Source organism: Sinohyriopsis cumingii, chromosome 18 (assembly GCF_028554795.1).
Source record: "Sinohyriopsis cumingii isolate HCF-2022 chromosome 18, ASM2855479v2, whole genome shotgun sequence".
In the NCBI taxonomy this organism is placed as follows: Eukaryota; Metazoa; Mollusca; class Bivalvia; order Unionida; family Unionidae; genus Sinohyriopsis; species Sinohyriopsis cumingii.
Window position 1 is genome coordinate 70,295,472 of NC_142978.1, and position 23,600 is coordinate 70,319,071.

Genomic DNA, 23,600 nt, shown 5'->3' on the forward strand with positions numbered 1-23,600 from the left:
ATGTCGTTTATTGATTTCATGTCTCAGACTTATTTGAATATTCACAATAGAGCTACAGTGATCAAAACACATTAAGAGTCAAAGAAATGGTTTTGATAATAAAGATATCTTATAGTTTTAGAAGAATGAGCTCAAAGTAATTTGTTACAGGTATGCAGTCAAAGTAGTTTGTTATGATGACAGCTGGTTTGAATAAACCAATCAGATCACAGTATTGATAACCAAGGCTTTCCATTATACAGAAATTGCCTTCTTTTCATATTCATTAGAAAAGCACAAAAAAAAAGTTTAAAATTTTTTACATGGATTTTTCTTAACCTTAACACAAAGCTTCGAAAAGTAAATGACATTTAAAATTTTATTGATGTGTTCACAAGAAAGATTAATTTTGGTTGACAATATTTTTAAATGGATGTTCTGTTTGCATTCTGTTATTTTTTCATTATACCTGCTGGGAATATTTAATTAGCATCTCATAAAGTTTAAGTTTATGTTAAGATTTTTCAATCCAAAGTTAGACCTAAATTTTGTTAAATCAGAATCAAGTCCAAATTTCTGTTGGTTAGATCCAGATCTGTCTTATTAATTAGTTCACCAGAAGACATGGAAAATGAGGAGTAATAATACAAAGGTCATAAGATCAGAGGTCAAAATCATAAAGGTTACATGTATAATGTCATAAGCAAAGTTGCACATTTAAAGCATTCTTCTTTTCAAGAATTGCTGACACGATTTTGGATGACTGTGTCAAAGACATTGACAAGGAACTGGCTGACATTGAAGAAGCCATTGTACATCATGTTTGTAAGACAGAGTTTGCTGTTGAACCAGTCCAGCCAGAGACACCATCACCAGAACAAGTCTACCCAGAACCAGCTGAACCAGACTACTCGGAGCCAGTGGAATATGAGGAGGATGAGGTTCAAGAATCGCTATCTCAGGAACAAAGCCAGTCAGAGGATGAATCTGTAGAGGTTTCTTTTCTGGATACGGAAGAATTAGAAACACCCAGCCACTGAAATTTTAAATTACTAAATACATTACTTTCAAAATTGGTAATCAAACTGAGTTTTATTTATTTCTAAGTAAATTTTAAAACTTTTTCTTTTTATGCCCCAGATGCTTGCATGTTGTGCTGTTTAAGGTTATGAAACATGGAGGTCATGGAGAAAAGCTTTTGCCTTCAACAGTAATCATCTGTGTCTGCATGTGATAAAACTGGGAATCAAACCTGGGATCAAAGGGGTACAAAGTCTAGCCTTTAAATCTGACTCTTTTTTTTTTCTCCTCAAAATATCACTTTCATATAATGCCACATGTGAGTATAATTAAATATCACTTTCGTATATTGACACATGTGAGAACAGTTTAATAAATATCACTTTCAAATGATGCCACATGTGAGAACAGTTTATAAATATCAGTTTGATAATATATCACTTAGTTGGAATGATTGGAGCTAAGGAAAAGGTGAAACTGAATTTGTTGAGAGGAAAAGTTATTCATTTGATTTACTAAGGAGACCAAATCTGTATGCAGCATCTATGCCTTGGAGACTTTTTATTCTGAATAGCCCTGATTAGTATTGTACATGTTGGATAATTACATATAGTCATAAATATTGTTGATAAGAATATCAGAATGTAATCTTTGAAAACCAAATGAATTCCTACAAAGTAAATTGGTCTCAGATCAAGAAGTTAGATTTTTTTAATAAATATGGTGGAAGCAGTGGGAGGTTGGTGACTTTAGTTTTATCCACAGCCTGACGGCCTCACAGAAAGCGCAGTATTAATCAAGCATTCTGTACACAGCCTGCACACCTTTAGAGTGCTGCGCATTTAATATAATTGGCAATTTCAGTACATACAATACAAAACTGCAAGTACCACATGCCTTTCTAAAGAGTTAGGCATGCCACTGTTGGCACCCATGCCAAAGGTTGCTGACATCTGTAATGTTTACAGACAAAGAAGTAAATTTTTAAAATAACATGCAGTATTACTTTTAACTGTATGAATGAGCTAAAATAAACCAAAAGATCTACCCTTCTCCATTTAATGACACCTTCATTTACATGTTATTTATCTTTAGTGGAAGTATTCTTTATGCTTCCTTCACTATTTTGACAAATTATCAAAAGGATAATTTTATTTTGTTCAATACTTAGTAGTACATCCCTTCTCCAAGAAGATAAATTATTCTGTACAAATGTTTTTATTACAACATGTTATCTATTTCTTACATCCACATGCTGCAAATACTTTGCAGAGAGATTGTAAATGAGATCAGTGTTTGAAAAATTAAATAAAATTTATAGGTCACTGTAGCTGCAATAAACCCATAGCATATTTGTTAAAATCCAGAACATAGATAAAATTTTGAACATTTTAAAACAATTTGCCAGGTCAATATATGACCCAGTCAGTCATGTTATTTTGAAAGTTTATCTTTTTCTTAACACACAACCAGTCTGTTTGCATAGAGGTATATTTTGTGTCAAAACAGTAACAGTATAAACGTTAAACTCATCTAAATCAATTGTATGATATGTAACAGAATTGTTTAATTGGAAATCATGTTTTAATAGTGATAAATATTCATTGTATTTTTTTCTGTATGTATGTTACTCATTTTTCAGCAACTTAAAGGTTAAAAATATTTGTTTATAATTGATTTTAATTCAGGTCCAGCTGCAACCTGCATAGAGCAAGATCTGCCATCACATAATGTGATTGCAAAACTGGGTCTGTTTAGTTTTTTTTAGGAATAATCAGTAGAACAGACAAAATAAACCATGATGAGCTGGCACATTATGTGACCACAGATCAGGATCTATGTTGCTTTCAGTTAAACCCAACTTATAATAATCAAGTACATACAGTATATTAGATAAGTGAGTATACTTGTACCTTGAATAGAATCAAGTACATACAGTATACTGCACGAGTGTATTTGCACCTTGATGGAATAAAATACATACAGTATATTGACAAGTGAGTATACTCATATCTTGATAGAATCAAGTACATACAGTATATTGGATGAGTACACTTGTATCTTGATAGACTCAAGTACATATAGTATACTGCATAAGTGAGTATACTTGTACCTGGATAGAATCAAGTACATACAGTATTTTGACAAGTGAGTATACTTGTACCTTGATAGAATCAAGTACATACAGTATTTTGACAAGTTAATATACTCATATCTTGAATAGAATCAAGTACATACAGTATACTGCACAAGTGAGTATATTTGCACCTTGACAGAATCAAGTACATACAGTATACTAACAAGTGAGTATACTCATATCTTGATAGAATCAAGTACATCCAGTAATTGGATGAGTACACTTGTATCTTGATAGACTCAAGTACATACAGTATACTGCACAAGTGAGTATACTTGCATCTGGATAGAATCAAGTACATACAGTATATTGACAAGTGAGTATACTTGTATCTGGATAGAATCAAGTACATACAGTATACTGCACAAGTGAGTATACTTGTACCTGGATAGATGTAACTGTAGGCTTCTCTAACTGGATAAACATAATTTTAAAAAATTGCATAAATATTAATGAAAAGATATGTTCAACTAATTATGTATTCCATCCTCTCTGTACATGTTTTTCATTCATATATTGCATCCATTGTCAGGAATATACACCATCTGTGATATGCATCCTATTTATCAATAAATGGATTTTAAAAAATCAATCACCAGCTCTTAACTTTTCATTATTGGATAATTTCAAGAACTTTTATCATTAGTTACAGTAGCATTTTTTTACCCAGTTGAAAATGGTGGTATACAGGATTCTATTTGTATATCCAATTCATAGATCTCTTTTTATTTCTCCTATCTTGGGGTGTAAATTTCACTGTACTTCTACTCTGCTGAAATCAAATTTTCACCTTTATACGAAGGTGTGTTGTGCACCAAAAGTGGATAGTTTGACTACTTTCCAGAGTATAGTGTACATTTATGTAAAATTACTTTCCAGGGTATAGTCACCATATGTATGTAAAATTTCTTTCCAGGATATAGTCACCATATGTATGTAAAATTACTTTCCAGGGTATAGTCACCATATGTATGTAAAATTACTTGCCAGGGTATAGCCACCACACATATGTAAAATTACTTGCCAGGGTATAGTCACCACACATATGTAAAATTACTTTCCAGGGTATAGTCACCATACGTATGTAAAATTACTTTCCAGGGTATAGTCACCATACTTATGTAAAATTACTTTCCAGGGTATAGTCATCATACCTATGTAAAATTACTTTCCAGGGTATAGTCACCATACGTATGTAAAATTACTTTCCAGAGTATAGTCACCATACTTATGTAAAATTACTTTCCAGGGTAGGGGCCCCCGAGTGGCCGAGTGGTCTAAAGCGCTCTTCATTACGGATCACTGCCATCTCACCTCTGTCTGCGGCGGTTCGAGTCTAGGATTCAGCCAATGTGGATATGTGAGAAAGCTTGCCAGTAGCTTCTTGTGGGTCGGTGGTTCTTTCCGGTGTTTTTTACGGGGTTCTTCCTCCACCATTAATACTGGCCGCCATGTATAGTCTATCGTGTGCTGAAAAATGGCGTTAAACCCCACAACAACAACAACAACTTTCCAGGGTATAGTCACCCTACATATATAAAATTACTTTCCAGGGTTTAGTCACCATACATATATGTAAAATTACTTTCCAGGGTATAGTCACCATATGTATGTAAAATTACTTTCCAGGGTATAGTCACCATACGTTATGTAAAATTACTTTCCAGGGTATAGTCACTATACATATGTAAAATTACTTTCCAGGGTATAGTCGCCAAACGTATGTAAGATTACTTTCCAGGGTATAGTCGCCATACGTATGTAAAATTACTTTCCAGTGTATAGTCGCCATACATATGTAAAATTACTTTCCAGGGTTTAATCTCAATACTTTTGTCACCAGGATGCAATACACAATAAAGTTGCAATATGTAAGCATTTCAAATAAATGCATTGTGCATAAACACTGGGTCAGTGACTTTTTACAAGTTTTATTCAAGATTGCTTAAAAACACTATAGTACCTTGAGAGCTCTTGCTCTCTATGAAATCCATTATGTAGAGAACCATAAGCTGTCATGAAAAGTGAATAAAATACAATGCCTCACAGCCTCAGATAATTACAGCTGGTGACCTATCAAATGTGATGGCCATTTTGACCAGTCATTTGCAAATTATGAATATACATACTGAATGTAAGAATGGCTAGCATAAGAAGCCACCCCTGATAGAAAGCCTTTACAAATCCCATTGTTGCTAGGATTGTTTACAAAACTAGTAGGAAAGCAGGCACTTATTTTAATTTTGATTCATTCACTGATTGTTATGAAAGTTTCTCTATACAGCTAAACATGTATTTTTGCCACTGACAGGACCATACCATATATACACTTGGTTATAAGTCAGACCGCAAACAACAAAATAGCCTGATCTGCCATAACATAATACACCTACTAACAAACTGCACAGACCCACATCCACCATAACATAATGTGCCAGTAGATCTGGGTCTGTGCAGTTTGCAGTTGGACTTATAAGCGAGTATATATGTTATTTCCAGATTGTTTATCTACCACAGTCTTGTAATGTATTTGTAATATGATATTCAGATTGAGTTTTCTTAACACGGCCAGCAAGAAAATGACTTGTTTTTACTTCTTCCATTTACTGTGTTATGAATACATGTGCCGTATTTTTCATCATATAATTCAGTACTTTTGCCTTTAAAATTTATCCCTGCCTTGTGCTTTGCCTCGACTTGTAAGTAAAAAGATATGGTACACTTGATTTGATCGGCCATGAAAAAGGATCCTAAATGGTCTCCATTACATAGATGCCAGTCCAATCTAATGTGAAATAGGAATGCCAACTTGAAATAAATATAGGAATACTTCACAGTCTTATCCATAAATAACACAATAAATCTTACTGATATGAAGTGGCTTTTGATTGAAATGTGCTTCCTGTAACAGAATAACAACGGAGTGGGTTTTGGATTAAATGAATAACACGAACACGTGACGGACGATGGAAATTTATGAAATTAATTAATGATTCTCTCAAGCTCTCAACATATGATTGATCCAATCACTCTATATAAACATTCACAAATTGAAAAACGAAAATATGATTCATGTAATCTTACGTATTGAAAGTGAGATTCAAATAACCTCATGGACTGCAAATATGTTTCAAATAATATTATGCACTGCAAGTGAGATTCACATAATCTCCTATATTATGCAATGTAAGTGAGATTTCACATAATCTCCTATATTACAAATAAGATTCAAAATAATCTCATGCAATTGAAAATATACTCAATTGAAACATCACTTGGAACAAACATATGACTCTTGACACTTGTACAGTCATATGATTCATAAACTGATGAACCACACAGTTTCACAGAGTCCTTGGGTTGGCCCACACTTATCGGCCACTCACACCCTTCACGGATCCACCACATGTACAGACAGGCGTATACCCATACGTACAGACAGCATACAAGCACCCTTGTATTGGCTATGTCTACATTCGTGGCTCCACCACATTTACAAACGTATAGACAGCGCGCAGCACTAAACAGCTACAGTCAGCCCTAAACAGCTACCGTCGGACGTAAACATCATCAGTCAGCTCTAAACAGCCCTGAACATCTTCAGTCAGCTCTAAACAGCCCTGAACAGCTACAATAAAACCAAACTGGTCATAATAATGGGTTCTGAAAAATCTTTAGATATATGCTAATAAATTAAACTCTAATAGCAACTTGTAATTCAAAGTTCACAACATTTCAAATCTGTGTAGTAGTAAATGCATCATTACACGATATGACATTATAAACCTGAATAAGCTTCACATATCAAATAAAATATGAATTTAACACTTACCCTATGGCTGGAGAACACAATGGAGAAAGTTCACTCCTTGACAAGATCCAAAATGACCAGTGTCAGTTAGAAACGGAATCTACCTTAAATCCATAGAAGAGTGAGTAATAGGGTAAATTATCCATGTATATCATGCTTTTAATGTCTCTCGTCACAAGTAATTTTCAACGAGATACATGCTAGTACAGTCACTTACCTGGAAAAACAATTATTCATCTTAGGTAACGTATGCATGTACAATGAAAAATAGTCAAATTGTTCTAAGGCAAAACCAAGTTATTTCTTGCCTTATTTTGTGACACTTCTTATGGTTATCCTTCCCACCATGTGACATGCTGAAGTCTGTTAATAGAAGACTTAAGGCATGGTATCCGTCGTGTGTTGCATATTTCATTAAAAATATTAGCATTTTTTAAAGAATGGTATAATCTTCATTGTCTACTTTCAGTTGAACACTTTTTGTGAACTTTCTCAGGTAAATTGGCCAATAGTCATTTGCTTTTGTGAAACAAAGACTTAGTTTTCTTTCAGAAAAGACATTACAAGCATTTCTCTGAGCATGTATGTAGGCTATATAATGCCAACTATAAAGTTCCAAAAATATAAGAATGAATTGAACAAAAACTGTAGGAATATATATATATATATATATATATATATATATATATATATATATATATATATGTATAGTAAAGATGTTAGAATTATGTAAAATGTATATACAATAAAATAAAAGATGGAGGAGCAGAAATATAATCCTTAAGACAAGGCAAAGATATGTCAGTGATGTTGCACTTGTCAACAGAATAATCTGATTTGAAATTGGAATCTGACAGAAGGGATTGTAATAATTGTGTAATTTGAGGTTAAAAATAGGAATGATTCTGCTTAAATCAGAATGTTTGGCATTTCTGTACTTACAGTTAATAACAGTTGGAATTGGTACTCCATGTTGACTTCTATGTAAATTAAGGCAAAGAAAATTTAAAACAGGCCCTCTCTACTTATTCTCAATATCAATTTTGTTTCAGTACAGGTACAATGTTAAGAAACTTTGACCTTTATTATTTTGCCCTTCCAATCAACAGAGTTAAAAATTCCATTAAAAAATTGGTCTCCCTAATTAAATCCTAATAAAACAGCTTGGACAACAAAGCATGACAGGAGATAAATGACATGGAGAATTTCTTAGCTCCAAGTCTTGTGCAGTTACAGTGGCTGTTTTCATTGAACTCCCCACTGCTGCAACAGGCAGAGTGTTGTTCCAATTATCAATTATAATTGATCATCAGTTGGTTGAGTGAAGCGATAAGATAATCGATTGTGAAACTCCATAATCGATTGTGTGTAAAGGGATTCTATATATTTTTAGTTGAATGCAAAACACAAACGTTAGTAAAACTCCTGTGTAAATGGTAAGCTAAATAGAGCTTCCAGTCCACTTAAGTTGATCTGAATTATTCCCTTCACAACTTACAAATATAAAACCATACCATATTTTGTTGGTGCAAACTTTGATAATTAGAAATGTAAAATCCTTTATAGTATTTGTAAATAATGGCAAACAAGAAAACCATGTCCCTCTGTACTTTAAATTATAGACACATCACATATGAATGAAATTGTTTTGGGGGATTGCAACAATATTCCAATTACATAAGACTGATCAGTCATAAAAAGTGACTTTCATTTAACAAAGTTGGAGACCAAAAATAACACAACTGAAAAAATGTAATATTTTTATCCAGTAAAAGTATATGTGTCTTTAAAAGAGATTACTCCCCTACATTTATTAATATTTTGAACTCTTGTGCAAAATTATAAATGTATAACAAACAAAAAATAAAATTTGCTCTTAGTAACCAATTATAATTGATTATCAGTCAAGTGAAACTGATTATTGATTATGAAATTCAGATTCCCATCACTAGCAACATTCCATGGCTCTAAATCACCAACAACGCAGCCAGGCAACCATACAAACTGCTTTGTACTTGTGCTGAATGAGACATTGTCAACAGACTGGGCTTACAAGAAGGTGATATAAAGTGCCAATTGCCTGGAGATGCTTGATAACTCCAGTGTGTTCACCTGGTAAAAGTGCGCTGCTTGAAGGCTAGTGCACACCATTCCAGGGCAAAATACACAGTTAAGATGGTTCAAGAGTAGGTGCTTGCACAAACTGAAGAAATAAGCTTCGATACAGATGACATTTATGGTTAGCTTAGAGAAGTTAGTCTGTGCCCCCCCCGTCCCTCACTCTTCCTGCATGTTGTATGCTGGATGAAAAAAATGACAGACCCATTGAAATTAGTTTTTTTACTCAAGGTCTATTCTCTGTACACATCCAGCATACATTTTAGTTTTTCAGTACTAACCAAACACAAAATGTGATGCCAAAGTGGATAATTTTTTCATTTTCACCTGCAGTTTAAGTCAGTTTAAGTCAATTTAAAATGATATCAACCTCATGTACCAACAACCTCATCTAGAGTGAGTCTGCAACAGAAAGTTGTGAACAACCAATGCCACAGTCAATATTTGTTGAAGCAACTACCTGCTTTGATGTGTAAATTTCAAAACTGCCTACAAATTGGCTGCTGAGTCAAAGTTGCCAAAGGAATAACAACATTAAGTGCACATTTTAGTCATAATACTGTGACATTTTAAAATAAAAATCTTAACCTGCAATCAAAACATTTTGCTGTGCCTATATGTTACGGTACAATAAACAACAGAAGAATGACCACAAAGTGTGTTGGATAGATGAATATGATGAGTATGATAAAAATCTATGTGGTGCTGAGTCAGCATGGTTTTACAGCTGAACCAAGACCAAGCCAAGGTTGTATATTTATAACGATGAATATGCAGCTGAATCAAGACCAAGCCAAGGTTGTACATTTATAACGATGAATATGCATGTGATTAAGGCAACCAGGCACTAAACCAAAGGGAAAGACACAAGTTTAGAAGACTAAACCCATACATGGCAGAAGGTAAGCAACTCATTAAGTCAAACTTCATGACTTTCATATACAAAGCTGTGTTACTGTTTTTCATGCACTACACGACAGCACCATCTCTGAAGAAAAAAAATTCTGCATAAGTACAGGAAGACTGTCATGTGGTTGTATATACAAAAATGCAGTGCTGATCCTTTTATATAACCTTTCCATACAACACACTTGGAGTAAAGTGAACAAATATATCAAGTTATTGGATAGCTATACAATGGCGTTGTTTCATGAAGAATTAGCAAAATCAATTTCAGACTAATTGCTTGCTTTCACAGGACCCTTGCAAGCCAATGGTGCATACCAATTTTTTGTATGTGCCACGAGAAGCTTGTAAGAAAGTGGCTCCACAAGGTCCCAATGGGAATCAGCCATTTTTGGTCTTCTAGATAGCTCATATTATAAACACACACATGACAAGCACTATAATAATTCTACTGACTAATGTCACAACAAGTACTTTACGGGCGAATTACTGAATAAAAGTGTATAAAGTGCATAGTACATTCTCATATGCATGACGTGAAACTAATCTGCAGGAGTTCTAAGCATCAGCATTATTCCAGTTGTTTTTGTGCAGGGGAGGCAATTATGATAAAAAATATGAGATCTTTTCCTCTGATGACTAGAATTTATTTCTATTAACAAACATTAAGCTATGGCAGATCAGGGTCTATGTTGTCTGAAGGCATATACATGAGTATAAAAGGTATGCAATATTGGTATGTTGTAAGTCTAGGCAGTATCAAATAACACAAATGGGCAAAACATATTCAAAGTATCAGTCATACATGGTCAGGTAGAAATGTAGACTATTTCAGCTAAAGATGTTATTTTTCAGAATTTGATTATACATGACTTTAGATGGCGACCATTTAGCTTTTTTTGCTTGAATCTCCATCAGTATTCTTTGCAATATCATTTAATAACCACCCTTGGAATTACAGCTCACAAAGTCAGTGTTAAAGTACATGAACATTGTTTGATGAAGCGGCCAACCAAGAAGTGTGATCTCATGTAAACCAGAAGAAAAAAACAACACCCCTTGTACTGGTTATGATTAAACCCAATGCCTGATTTTCTTAAGCCAGCTAAATGCTCAGACACCATTGCAGTAGTCTACTAAGATAGATAATTTTCAACTATAGACTGGTTCTGTGATGACATCTACAGTGTAGTCAGGAATTATGACTGATTTCCAGCCTAATGCATGGTAAATAGGCAGTAAAACATAATCATTTAGAACAATTCTCATTTTATTTGGCATCAATTAATACTATACTCTTAAATGACTATAATGATATACACTTTACAAAAACATACTATTTTCCAGTTAAATGTCAAATCTTTACTTTCTCCACATCACTCTTGACTTTTTCCTTTTTCTGATCCCACATTTGTTTTAAAGTGATAAAATCATTCTTCTCAAACATTTTGACAGTCATGTAACAGTCACGAATCACAATGATAATGCATACTTTTTTGACATCTACTTTGTGTTACAATCAGTTTTATTATATGTATGTATGTATGTATGTATGTATGTATGTATGTATGTATGTATGTATGTATGTATGTATGTATGTATGTAACACATAAAAGGTATAAACTGTTAAGGTGTGTATGTCTCTGGACTCACCAAATCACAATTACCATATGCAAATTTACTGCATATAAAATAAAATAACAAAAAACAACAGAATAACAACCATACAATGAGACATCACAATTAAAAGACTATCTTACAAGTCCTAAAGATAAACTTACTTTTTATGTATATGTGAAATTTGTCAGATGACATATCTGTTTCTATGTGACAAAACTGTATGTAACTTAATGCTGTAATATAAATCATAAAAATAGTTTTAGTCTAATGTAGCAAATACAAACAAGAGACCCCCTTTTTGTCAAGCCTGCCTTTTTTGTATAGAAAAACAAATCTTGAACACTGAGCTTGCAAACCTTAATCTGTGGTATAGACAGACATATGGGCATAAACGTGGATGCAAATGATTGCCATGTCAAGCTTATAAAACTAAATCTGTGGTATAGACAGACATATGGGCATAAACATGGATGTAAATGATTGCAATGTCAAGCTTATAAAACTAAATCTGTGGCGAAGACAGACATATGGGCATAAATGTGGATGCAAATGGTTGCAATGTCAAGCTTATAAAACTAAATTTGTGGTGAAGACAGACATGTGGGCATAGACATGGACGCAAATGATTGCCATGTCAAGCTTATAAAACTAAATCTGTAGCGAAGGCAGACATGTGGGCATAGACATGGATGCAAATGGTTGCCATGTCAAGCTTATAAGCCTTAATCTGTGGTATAGACTGACATATGGACACAGACATGGATGCAAATGGTAGCAATGTCAGGCTTCCAAAAAAGCAGGCTCTACAAAAATAATCTAAAAATAGCTATTTCTTTCAAAACAATTAAAATACATTATCTACAAACTATATTTTCAAAAGATAAATCAGATATATGCATAGCAAAATCAACAATAAATTTACTCTTCAATTTCCAATCTGATGCATGGTAAATATGCAGTAAACATAAAAATACAATTAAAAATAACATGCTAACTTGTTCTTCACTTGTGTTTTGAATGCCATATACCCTATACTTTGTAAATTGAAACTTTAAACACGGCAAAAATGCAGGGTAGCTTTATTTACAAGATACTTTTTAATTTTAACTTGCTTGCTCTTCTTTATGTATTTCATGACCTGATACTGTGAAAATAAAAAAGGTGTATAAACCTTCAGATGACTTACAAAGATGGTTAACGTTACCACCTGTACTGACTACTTCCTAACAAATGCAAAAGCAATAAGCTTTTTGATAATTAAAAACTACACCCAAAAATTAATTTGAAATCTGGTTTTATATTTTGTCAAATTAATTTGAAACCTTATGAGGAATCATCCTACTAATAAAATCTATTTCATAGTGCTGAAAGTAACATGTACACTCCCATGTTAGTCATATCAAACCTCAAACAACATAGAGACACATGTTTCAGTATCTCTTGGACTTCTAACGATACAGTTAAATATAAGGTAAAAAAGTCCTTTTATGGGATCACTGCTCTACTGGCCAAAAACACTTCAAGGAACCCAAGCTCATCTTTTTCTCTTTATTCTTTTTCACTGCTAAGAATTTAAACCATCTCTGATATTCCTGAAAATTCCAAGTGCAGTTCAAAGTTATTTGCCATAGCCTTTCGCCTTCAACCTGATATCATGGACAGAAAATCATTTAACTGGTCTAAGAATGTTAAGACATACCCATGTTTAGCTAAATCTATAATGAAATATCAGCCTCTGGTGCAACCCTTCCACAAACTTTGGTCAAGATACATTTATATGGTCTTGAGCTAAATTCATAAAGTGAAAACCATTTTTCTTCTTTCAGTCACAGTGGTCTTGACCTTTGAACTTTTCACCTCAAAATCAACAGGTTTACTTATCCAAAGAGCAAGATATCCATAAATTTTAGTGATGTTACTTAGCTGAGAACCAAAATATTTGTTCAGAAACTAGTTTCATTCTTTCAAAGTGACCTTGACTTTTACCTTTTAAAACCCAAACTGATAAGTTTCTTTTCTGCCACTTGTACTACCCATATACAATATTTGGCCTGTATCTGTGATGTAGAACTGATGTTATTGTACTGAAATCGTGTACATTTTTTCAGTTAGTGACCTCAATATTTGATCTTTTGACCCTAAAATCTAAGGTTTTTTCCATATGCAAAGTGCAAGCCATCCACGAAGTACCAGGAATGTAATGTTGTTTAGGGTTTAATGCCATACTTCACTGCATGATAGGCTATACATGGCTGGCAGTATAACTGGTGGAAAAAACACCCTGAAAATCCCCGGTAGGAACTACTGTCCCATGGGAAGCTACTGGCAAGCTTTCTCACACTTATACTGGTTAAGCCCAAGACTTAAACTCATGCAGACATGTTGATATGTCAGTGATTGGTAAAGATGAGCGCTTTAGATGACTTTGTTACAGGGTGTCCCTTATCGGTATGTAACTAAGAACTAATGTTATAGTGTAAAAACAATTTTTCTTCTTTTTGGTCACAGTGAACATGACACTTGATCTTTTGACCCCCAAATCAATAGGATTCTTCCATTCCCCAAGTGCAAGTCATTCCTAATGTTTGGTCCAAGAACATGATGTAGAATTAAAGTTATTATGCAGAAACTTTATATCTTATTTCACTCACTGTAACTTTGACCCTTGACCTCTGATATGGATCTTCCTTGCCACAAGTAGAAACCATCCACAAAGTTTGTTATTGTGCAGAAGTGAAAGCGATAACAGGCAGATGGACAATAATACAGCTTAATGTGCTCTTCCTTATGGCAGCATATCAAAACTGTTGCAATGGTCTGAAAATCAAATCAGCCCATCTATGCATGAACAGAAACCTGCCTCTCAAATTTCATTTCTTTCTCTAGCAACTTCTGCTCAATTGTGCCACCAAGGTTTTTGTCAAAAACAATCTCAAAAAGGTGTGAAAAGTTGAACACTTCCTGTAATGGTCTGAAAATTGTATCATATTATCTACATATGGACACAAATAAGCTTGCCATATTATTTGTCTACATAAAGAAACTTTTTACACTATTTTGTTAACACTATTGTCAGGACAGATGAATGACTGGACAGACAGAAGGATAGGATCAAATCAAAATACTGTGAGTTCAATATTATTTTGTAGTGTACCAATTTTTATGATTTCATCATTGTTGATAATCACCTACTAAAAAGCCCAATAGAATAATTTTCATTCTGTAAACAAACTGTACCCCAATCCCCAATCCACATATGAAAATGTCTGTATGTGCAAAATGATGAAATTTTATATATACATAAATAAATGAATTCACAGGAGAAAAAATTGCATCAAAACAATTACTAATCAAAACTATGCATTCATTTCATTCTTCCATCTTCATTTAAAAACTGAATCAACAACAAATAATACCTTAATTATGATAGATACATATGAATATTGCACACCATGATCATATCAAACAATATTTTAAAGTCACTCACTTTCAGCTCAATTAATGATGTATTTTATAATATCATACAATTTTTGTAGCAATTGTTTAATGCTCTAAAATAAAAGTTATTTTGTGTTTTGTATACACAAATAAAATTAGGTCACTGCTTTATTCCAACAAATGGTCAGCTTCTAATGTCAATAATACGACTCACTGCTATAATGGAGATTCAAATGAAATTTATGAACAAAGCATGGATTGTATTATTTATTACAAGTTAACATCCAGAGGTCTATCTGCTTGCTCTTTACTGAACTAGATCACTTTCAAAATAGTTACTGTATGTGCTTGCTTATAAGTTAACTAGGTCACTTTCAAAATAGTTACTGTATGTGCTTGCTTATAAGTTAACTAGGTCACTTTAAAAATAGTTACTGTTACTGTATGTGCTTGCTTATAAGTTAACTAGATCACTTTCAAAACAGTTACTGTATGTGGCTTTTATAAGTTAACTAGGTCACTTTCAAAATAGTTACTGTATGTGCTTGCTTATAAGTTAACTAGGTCACTTTCAAAATAGTTACTGTATGTGCTTGCTTATAAGTTAACTAGGTCACTTTCAAAATAGTTACTGTATGTGCTTGTTTATAAGTAAACTAGGTCACTTTCAAAATAGTTACTGTATGTGCTTGTTTATAAGTAAACTAGGTCACTTTCAAAATAGTTACTGTATGTGCTTGTTTATAAGTAAACTAGGTCACTTTCAAAATAGTTACTGTATGTACTTGCTTATAAGTTGAGTCCCATTGCAAACTGCACAGATTGTGATCTGCCATGGCAATGCACTGGCAGATCTGAGTCTATGCAATTTATTAGTGTAATGAAAAGAAAAACAACACATATCCTGATATGCTCATGCATTATGCAACAGTTACAGCAGATCAGGGTCTGTTTTGTTTGCAGTTGGACTCAATTATAAGTGAGTATATACAGTAATGTAACTATCTAACCTTGGTTCTGGAACTGTCCAGCTGAATGGACTCCAGCATCTATAGCATTACAATCTTTCTATAAGAAACTTTATTTGAATAGAAGTTTAGTAACAATCAGTTCACTCACTGAATTTATTGAAATTTTATGCTTATTAATATTCTTTGATTTACTATAATCTAGCAGTCTAGAAGTTTAAAAAAAAAATTATAAATCAGAATATTAACAAATATTTTTCTTGTAATGTCCTTATTAGCAAATGCATAGTATACAGCTGTGTTGCTATTTATAAGGTAACCAACATTCAAGCCTGGTTCTTGTTTACTTGTGATGATTTTGTGCTCAATGAAATTTAGCAATTTCCAATATTGCATTAATTCATATATAAAGTACACTAATAACTGAAAGCTAAGTAAATCCAAATGTGTTGCCAAATGAATGTGTACCCAAATGGAAACTGTAAATCCAGACCTACTGATTTATAATGAACAATGTATACCCAATTGGGAACAGTGTAAATCCAGACCCATTGTTTTATAATGAATAATGTATACCCAGATGGGAAAAATGTAGATCCAGACCTGTTGTTGCACAATGAATTATGTGCACCCAACTGGACAGAGTGTAAATCCAGACCTATTGTTTTATAATGAACAATGTATACCAGGTTTAGAACAGTGTAAATCCAGACCTGTTGTTGTACAATGAATTATGTGCACCCAACTGGACAGAGTGTAAATACAAACCTGTTGTTGTATAATGAATAATTTACACCCAGCTGGGAAAGTGTAGATCCAGACCTGTTGTTGTACAATGAATTATGTGCACCCAACTGGACAGAGTGTAAATACAAACCTGTTGTTGTATAATGAATAATTTACACCCAGCCGGGAAAAGTGTAGATCCAGACCTGTTGTTGTACAATCAATTATGTGCACCCAACTGGACAGAGTGTAAAAACAAACCTGTTGTTGTATAATAAATAATTTACACCCAGCTGGTAAAAGTGTAGATCCAGACCTGTTGTAGTATAATGAATAATGTGCACCAAACTGGACAGAGTGTAAATACAAACCTGTTGTTTTATAATGAACAATGTATACCAAGTTTAGAACAGTGTAAATCCAAACCTGTTGTTGTATAATGAATAATGTATACCCAGCTGGGAAAAGTGTAAATACAAACCTGTTGTTTCCTAATGAATAGTTTGCTAGCAGATTAGAGATAGGCTGTCTTTAACTAATGAACAACATGAACTATGAACTGCCAGCACATTTTGTGGTGGTCTGGGTCTCAGCACAGAACAGTGTAAATCCAGACCTGTTGTTATACAATGAATAACACATTTTGTGATGGTCTGGGTCTTGCAACTGGACCATCATATAGTCATATTTGGTACACATGTACCATACAGTTCAGGTGAGTCCTAAATCTGCATGATGATGTAGGTGAGTGTACCTTATCATAAGCATACATTACATGGAAAAATATTTAAGCTAGTACAATGGGATCAATGACCATGCCCACATTATATAAGGAACTGTGTTATATGAGGCACCTTAGAGTGAGGAGCCCAGTATTGCACCCTAAGTGTTGGTTTGTCAAAACAATTCTGTCCTATATTCCCCAAATCTTAAATACTATGCACCCTGTTTATGAAACTATTTCTTCGAGGAAATATTTTAGAAAATCTGCAACCTATTCTTTTGTAGTTCACATCTGTCCATGTCTGTGTTGGCCAATACATGCAAAGTTGCTAAGGAATAAAACAACTTTAACATGGCAATCAAAACATTCAAGATTTGTAGTAGTTTGCCAATTTGTATTGCAAAGTCACTGAAAGCCACTAGTGGAACATATTTTTGAGGTTGACTGTTTAACAAAAGGGATTACATTTTAGAGTGAACACTAATGTTAAATGAAAGCAAGATCTCAAATGAAAAATTCTATAGTAACACTCTTCTCAGGTATACCGATTATCAAAACATGTTATTTATACTTGAGCACTTGCACTGTCACAAGCAATAGGTAAAATTCCTTATGCTCTCTTTTCAATGCTTGTGATAAGATTTTCTCATTTCTCATGCAATTCTGTGTATCCCCAAATTTGGACAGGGATACACAATGTCCCCTGCAGCCCTTGGAATACTATGTGCAACACTGGGGAGCAATGTATTTATTCCAACCATCAAGTTCTTGGTTTCCTTTCTGGACCTGTGTATGTTTGATGACTTGTACCATACAGCATCAATTCCTCTTCGCTTGTGTCAGAATCAGGGTTGGCCAAATCAACTTCTTTCAACTGTCTGTATTTTCTCTTGGGTTTTTTCTTCTTAAACATGGGCAAAAATCTTTTCTTTCCCTTTAAAATATCTAGAAAATAAAAGATATAAACAGATATTTTTTTGAATAATCATATTAAGGTCAACAGCTGCTAAATGAAAACCTTTTGCTTACGATATTAAATAAAGAAAATATAGTTTGTAAAACTCATATCAGATCTCTACATTTATATACTTACCTGCCACACCATAATTTAATCCCCTTGCCCATGTCCCTGAGGGTAAAGACACACCCTGGGGTCAATATCAGCTGTACATGTACCTGAGGGCAAAGATACACCCTGGGGTCAATATCAGCTGTACATGTCCCTGAGGGCAAATATACACCCTGGGGTCAATATCAGCTTTACATGTCCCTGAGGGCAAAGATACGCTCTGGGGTTAATATCAGCTGTACATGTCCCTGAGGGCAAAGATACACCCTGGGGTCAATAGCAGGTATACATGTCCCTGAGGGTAAAGATACACCCTGGGATCAGTATCAGCTGTACATGTCCCTTCTGTAGTTTGTCTTTTCTTGAGTTGAAAATATAGGTAAAGTTATGGGATGGGATCTGACCATGATAGTTTACAAGCCAAGATCCAGAAATAATACCTTAAACAAAATGCTCATGGGGATTCTTAATACATGTATATTTATTTTCATGTTGGGAATCTCTGGTTTCCATATTAATTTATATGACTCACACAGTACAAATCTGAAAATACATGTTAAAACAAGCTATATGGAACAGTAGATGCCCCATTTATATACCGTAATGCTGTCTCTACCTACCTAGCATACTGCTGTTGCCACTGGAGCAAAACAGATAACATAGTAAGTCAGCTCAGCTCAGCATCTCAGTGAAACAAGCTAACCATACATGAATGGAATTTTTCCATGGAGATGATCGCAAAAAGACCCCAGTTATGTCATCCAGACTTTAAAAGATGCAAATGGGATTTTTTGCTTGTGCCTTTTCTGTCTATATCAAATAGACAAAGGGCACTAACTCTTGCTCATTACCTCCCTTTGCCACTGCTATGTGTCACTAGGTTTTAAGTAACGTGATCTGGTAAGTATTCTTGGAGAAACAATTTACTAGAAAAATGTGCTTTCTCCTTTGAATACATTCACCTAAAACATTAACATCAGCAGAATAGGTAATTTGAGGAGGGAATGCTGAGCATCCTACCAATACTTTGGGTATCCTTCCAGGCAAGAAAGATTGGATTCATTATCTGCATGATAACCTGCTCTCCTACTTTAAGCAACACTGGCTATGGTCTCGTTCTCCATAACCACTCTATCAGGTTAAGAAGATGATTACTGAAATAATCTTACCATCAAAATTCACTTGCAAATCCAGTGAAGCTAACAGACTGTGTTGGTTTAATTGGGTTTGGTGGTCATCTGGGCTGCAGTCACATGACCCACCAGATTTAGGTTTTGTCTTTGTGGAGCTAAATCCCCGAGCTAAAAACTCAAGAAGGTTGACTCTGCACGCCAGTCAACAACTTCTATGATGAATTAGATCTAAACACTGTGTTCGAATGCAAGGCTCACAGAGATTGCAAAACTTTCATGAGATAACTCTTGGTCTTTTGAGACATCAGTGTACACTAAGTATGTACCCACTTAAGCATTTAAAGATTGGGCTTGAGGGGTGGTATCCTGCTTTCCCACCTTCACCTGGAGAAGGAGTTTTATGCACCTATAACTTGTCTCTGTGCACTTCAAGTAGTGCTTGAGGGTGTGGACAGGATCTTGCATGGCCACTGCTCTCATCTATGGACAGGAAGAGCTTAAGTTTGATGACTCTCTGATTTGCCCCATGAATGGTAACCATTTCTTTGCTACAAAGTCAGGTTTTGTCATGATGATCGCTGAACCATCTGATCTGAACTGAAGATAGTCTGGGTCGACTTAAAGGGCAGGTAACTCACACATACTGCATATGTAGCTTAAGCTATCAGGAAACAGGGTTTGAAAGACAACAGCTACATTTAGGTTTGGGCTAATGATTTAAATTTCCCTGAACTGAGCCATGATAAAAAAAACTATTTGGAAATATGGAAGCCTGACAAAAAAGTCAGCCAACTGAGGAATCAGAGCTCTTAAAGAGATGATGTTACTGACTCAACACCAGTTACTGAAAACATGCCACTTTCCCTCATAAGCCTTCAGAGTAGAGGGCCTTCTTGCTCTCAAGATTCTCTCCACAATCAAAGTTTTGAATTTTTTCATCAGTTCTCAAGCAGACATGGAACACCAGTGACCATGGTTGTTTGAGAAGATTTGGTTTGTCTATAATCTTCCTGGATAGGCCTATCAGGATCGAGTAGATCACTGCCACAGGTTTTGTCCCATCTGAGACCATCCATCAAAATGTTCTTGCAATTCTGACCCAATATTTCTCTATTATATTCGTTTACAAGACCATGGGCAGGGGGATGCAAAGGCCCATAACCCCTTCTAAATGATTGACAGAGCATACTTTGCCAAATCTTCTACATCCAGAACCAGTAATGTAAAGGTGGGCAATTTGTGGTTCCACCTTGCTACAAAAAAGTTTAATACTGGACATTCTCAAAGTGCACAAATCAGATGAAAAACCAATGGATGAGGGGACCATTCCATATGGATAATCAGAACTGACTTTCCACAGAGTCCGTCCATCTAGAACTTAAAAGTCTTTTATGAGAGCCTTCATTTTGAGGAGGTTGATAAGGGGGCAATTCCCATGGTCACCATTTGCCCCTGACTGTATTGAAGTCCGGCACCAAGTGGTCTCCCAAACTGCATGTACTGGTGTTCTGGTTGGGGTTTCTCCAGAGGAATTCCTGTCATGAACCAACTGTAGTTGTGCTACTGACACATGAATGATCTTCATTCATGATATTGACCTTTAGGTCAAATGGACTGGAAAAAGGGAACCAATGATCCTGAAGTCATTTGTAATAGGCGCATATAAAGGTGGTCCAGTGGGATCAAATCTGCTGTTGTACTGAATAACGAGTGGAGCTGCAAGAACTTCCTCACTGAAATCCACATCCCATTGGACAATTGCTATGAATTCATTGACCTGAATGACACAGACATGTGGGAGACATACAAGATTGACATTATAAAAACTCCATACCCAGATGGAAAAAACAATGGGCTGGGTGAAGGTTGAATATTTCCCAGTTCATGAGCAAATGAAAAGATTCAAAGGGATAGGAGATCCTTCTGTCTATGAGTAAAATAGAATTTACCATGTTCTTGAAGGAGATCCTCCAAATACGCTGCCACAGCTGTAAGGGTGACAAAGCAACTTATAATTTTGGTAAAAGCCCCAGCAGCTGATACCTAAACTGAGCAGAAGAACTTGAAAATGGTAAATTTTGTCACAGGAAGCAAACCAAAGAACCTTTCGAATGCTGGGTGAATACAAACATGAAAGCAGGCTTTGATGAGATGACATACCTTCAGATCAAGAGTCATATAAATTTGGCGTCTGTAGCTTGGCTGTAGAATAAATCTGTAAAGGAGACTCAGGTCTATAATCAGCCTGAACTTGTTAATGTCATTTTTGATAAAGAAATGCTGCCATGAATAGAATCCTGGAGGCTGTGGTTTTCACACAATCTCACTGCCCATTGGTCAATTAGTGTATGGTCTGCTGAAGAATATCTTCCTTCTAATCTGATGACACATCCATTAAAAGTGGCAAGGAAGAAAGAGGACTGAGTTGGATAAACAAAATCAGAAGCCGCTCCAAACTGACTTTGATCACTCATTCATTTTCTGGAAATGGATTACTCCAATATGACTGGAATTGCAGGAGTCTGGCACCCACCAGTAGACTGCTGGTGGTTTGGGTGTTAAGTCAGTGGTGGAGACAGGAGGCATGGAGGTGGAGAAACCTCCCCTGGAATGGTGCTTCCTAGAATGGTTTAAATTGGCTGTTGCCTACTGGCAAAAGGTTGAGGTCTAAATGACATTTGGGACATAAAATATTCCTTTTGCTTGGTTCACCTATCATCCCTCCATTGTGGATGGGTTTAGGTGGATGCAGGTAGGGCAGCACATTGGAGAGGTAGTCCTTAAGCAGCCTGCCTCTGAACTTCTTGCATTTTGTTTTACCTCAAAATAGCAGTGGCGAATGTTCTTTAAAGTCAGAGCCTGGCTTTTATGTACTGAAGCACAAACACGCATCCCGACTGTATCAGGTCAAGATACAAACACACATCCCGATGTATCAGATCAAGATACAAACACACATCCCAATTGTATCAGGTCAAGATTTGCAGAGGCAGTCAATGCATTCACCAATGAATGGTGAGATACTTTGCTAAATGACCTGAACAATTTGGGCCATTCATTCATGGAATGTTGGATGTCTGATTTTTCTACTAGTCGGAAAATCTACAATGAGGCCAAGTCAATATCAAAGATGTGGTGACTATGTTCCAAAACAGCTTCAATGTGGCTTGAAAAACATTCTTGTCCACTTTATAAAAAGTGTGGAATTCTTATCTAAATCCAGGCAATCAGTATGGGAAGTGCCAGAGTGTGTTTTGTACCAGCATGATAATTGTTTTATTTTCACTTCCTCTCAGAAAAGAAAGCCTTATAGTCCCTGAATCACAGATTCTTCCAAACTGAGAGTAATGAATCTCCCTGATCTTTGCTGATTGGGGAAGCAGCTGAAAGCATGGAGTCTCTTGTTCATTGTCAATATATACTGATGCCTTGACCATGTAGTCATGTGTGGTGGTAGAGGGTGGAGGGCATTCTGAAACCAACAACACTTGGTATATCTCTTCAACAGCATGTTTAAACCTGAACTCAAGGCACTCATGGCTGAATCTGAGTAAGACTGTTGTTGAGGAGCATCTTCACACTCAGTGTATTATGTCCTGTTATGGTTGTACTTCCGGATAAACTACACAAAGGATGACTATTGTCATCATCTCTAAATAAATCATGGAAGCTTCCCTGTGGGTAAACCGTAAACATATCATAAGCCACCTCTGCTAAATGAATATGTCATACTGGTATGGATGGCTGATTTGCTGGGAGTATGGTTCGTACTGATACTGGCTATGCCGAAGGCAGTTCAGTTGGTGTAGTACCAGCCATACTGTAGGTTGTGGGCATCGCTGGACAGATGGATCTATCATTAAGATCCCCATAACTGTAGAGATAAAGCCACAGGCCTGGAGAGACAAATGGTGATATCACTAAGATCCCCATAACTGTAGAGATAAAGCC

General features: G+C 35.2%; 2 protein-coding genes across 2 annotated transcripts in view; one reads left to right on the forward strand and one right to left on the reverse strand.

Annotated features, from left to right (window-relative positions):
• The window catches only part of LOC149776924 (protein moonraker-like), a 66,095-nt gene extending 62,367 nt beyond the window's left edge, over window positions 1–3,728 (forward strand). Inside the window, exon 20 of the mRNA XM_089941644.1 lies at window positions 719–3,728. Within this exon, the coding sequence (XP_089797770.1) occupies window positions 719–1,019 (301 nt within the window). The 3' untranslated portion in view covers window positions 1,020–3,728. The remainder of the gene's footprint in view (window positions 1–718) is intronic.
• A 2,365-nt stretch (window positions 3,729–6,093) lies between these two features.
• LOC149776925 (uncharacterized) overlaps window positions 6,094–23,600 on the reverse strand; it is a 33,392-nt gene continuing 15,885 nt past the window's right edge. The window contains exon 4 of the mRNA XM_089941645.1: window positions 6,094–18,392. Within this exon, the coding sequence (XP_089797771.1) occupies window positions 18,208–18,392 (185 nt within the window). The 3' untranslated portion in view covers window positions 6,094–18,207. The remainder of the gene's footprint in view (window positions 18,393–23,600) is intronic.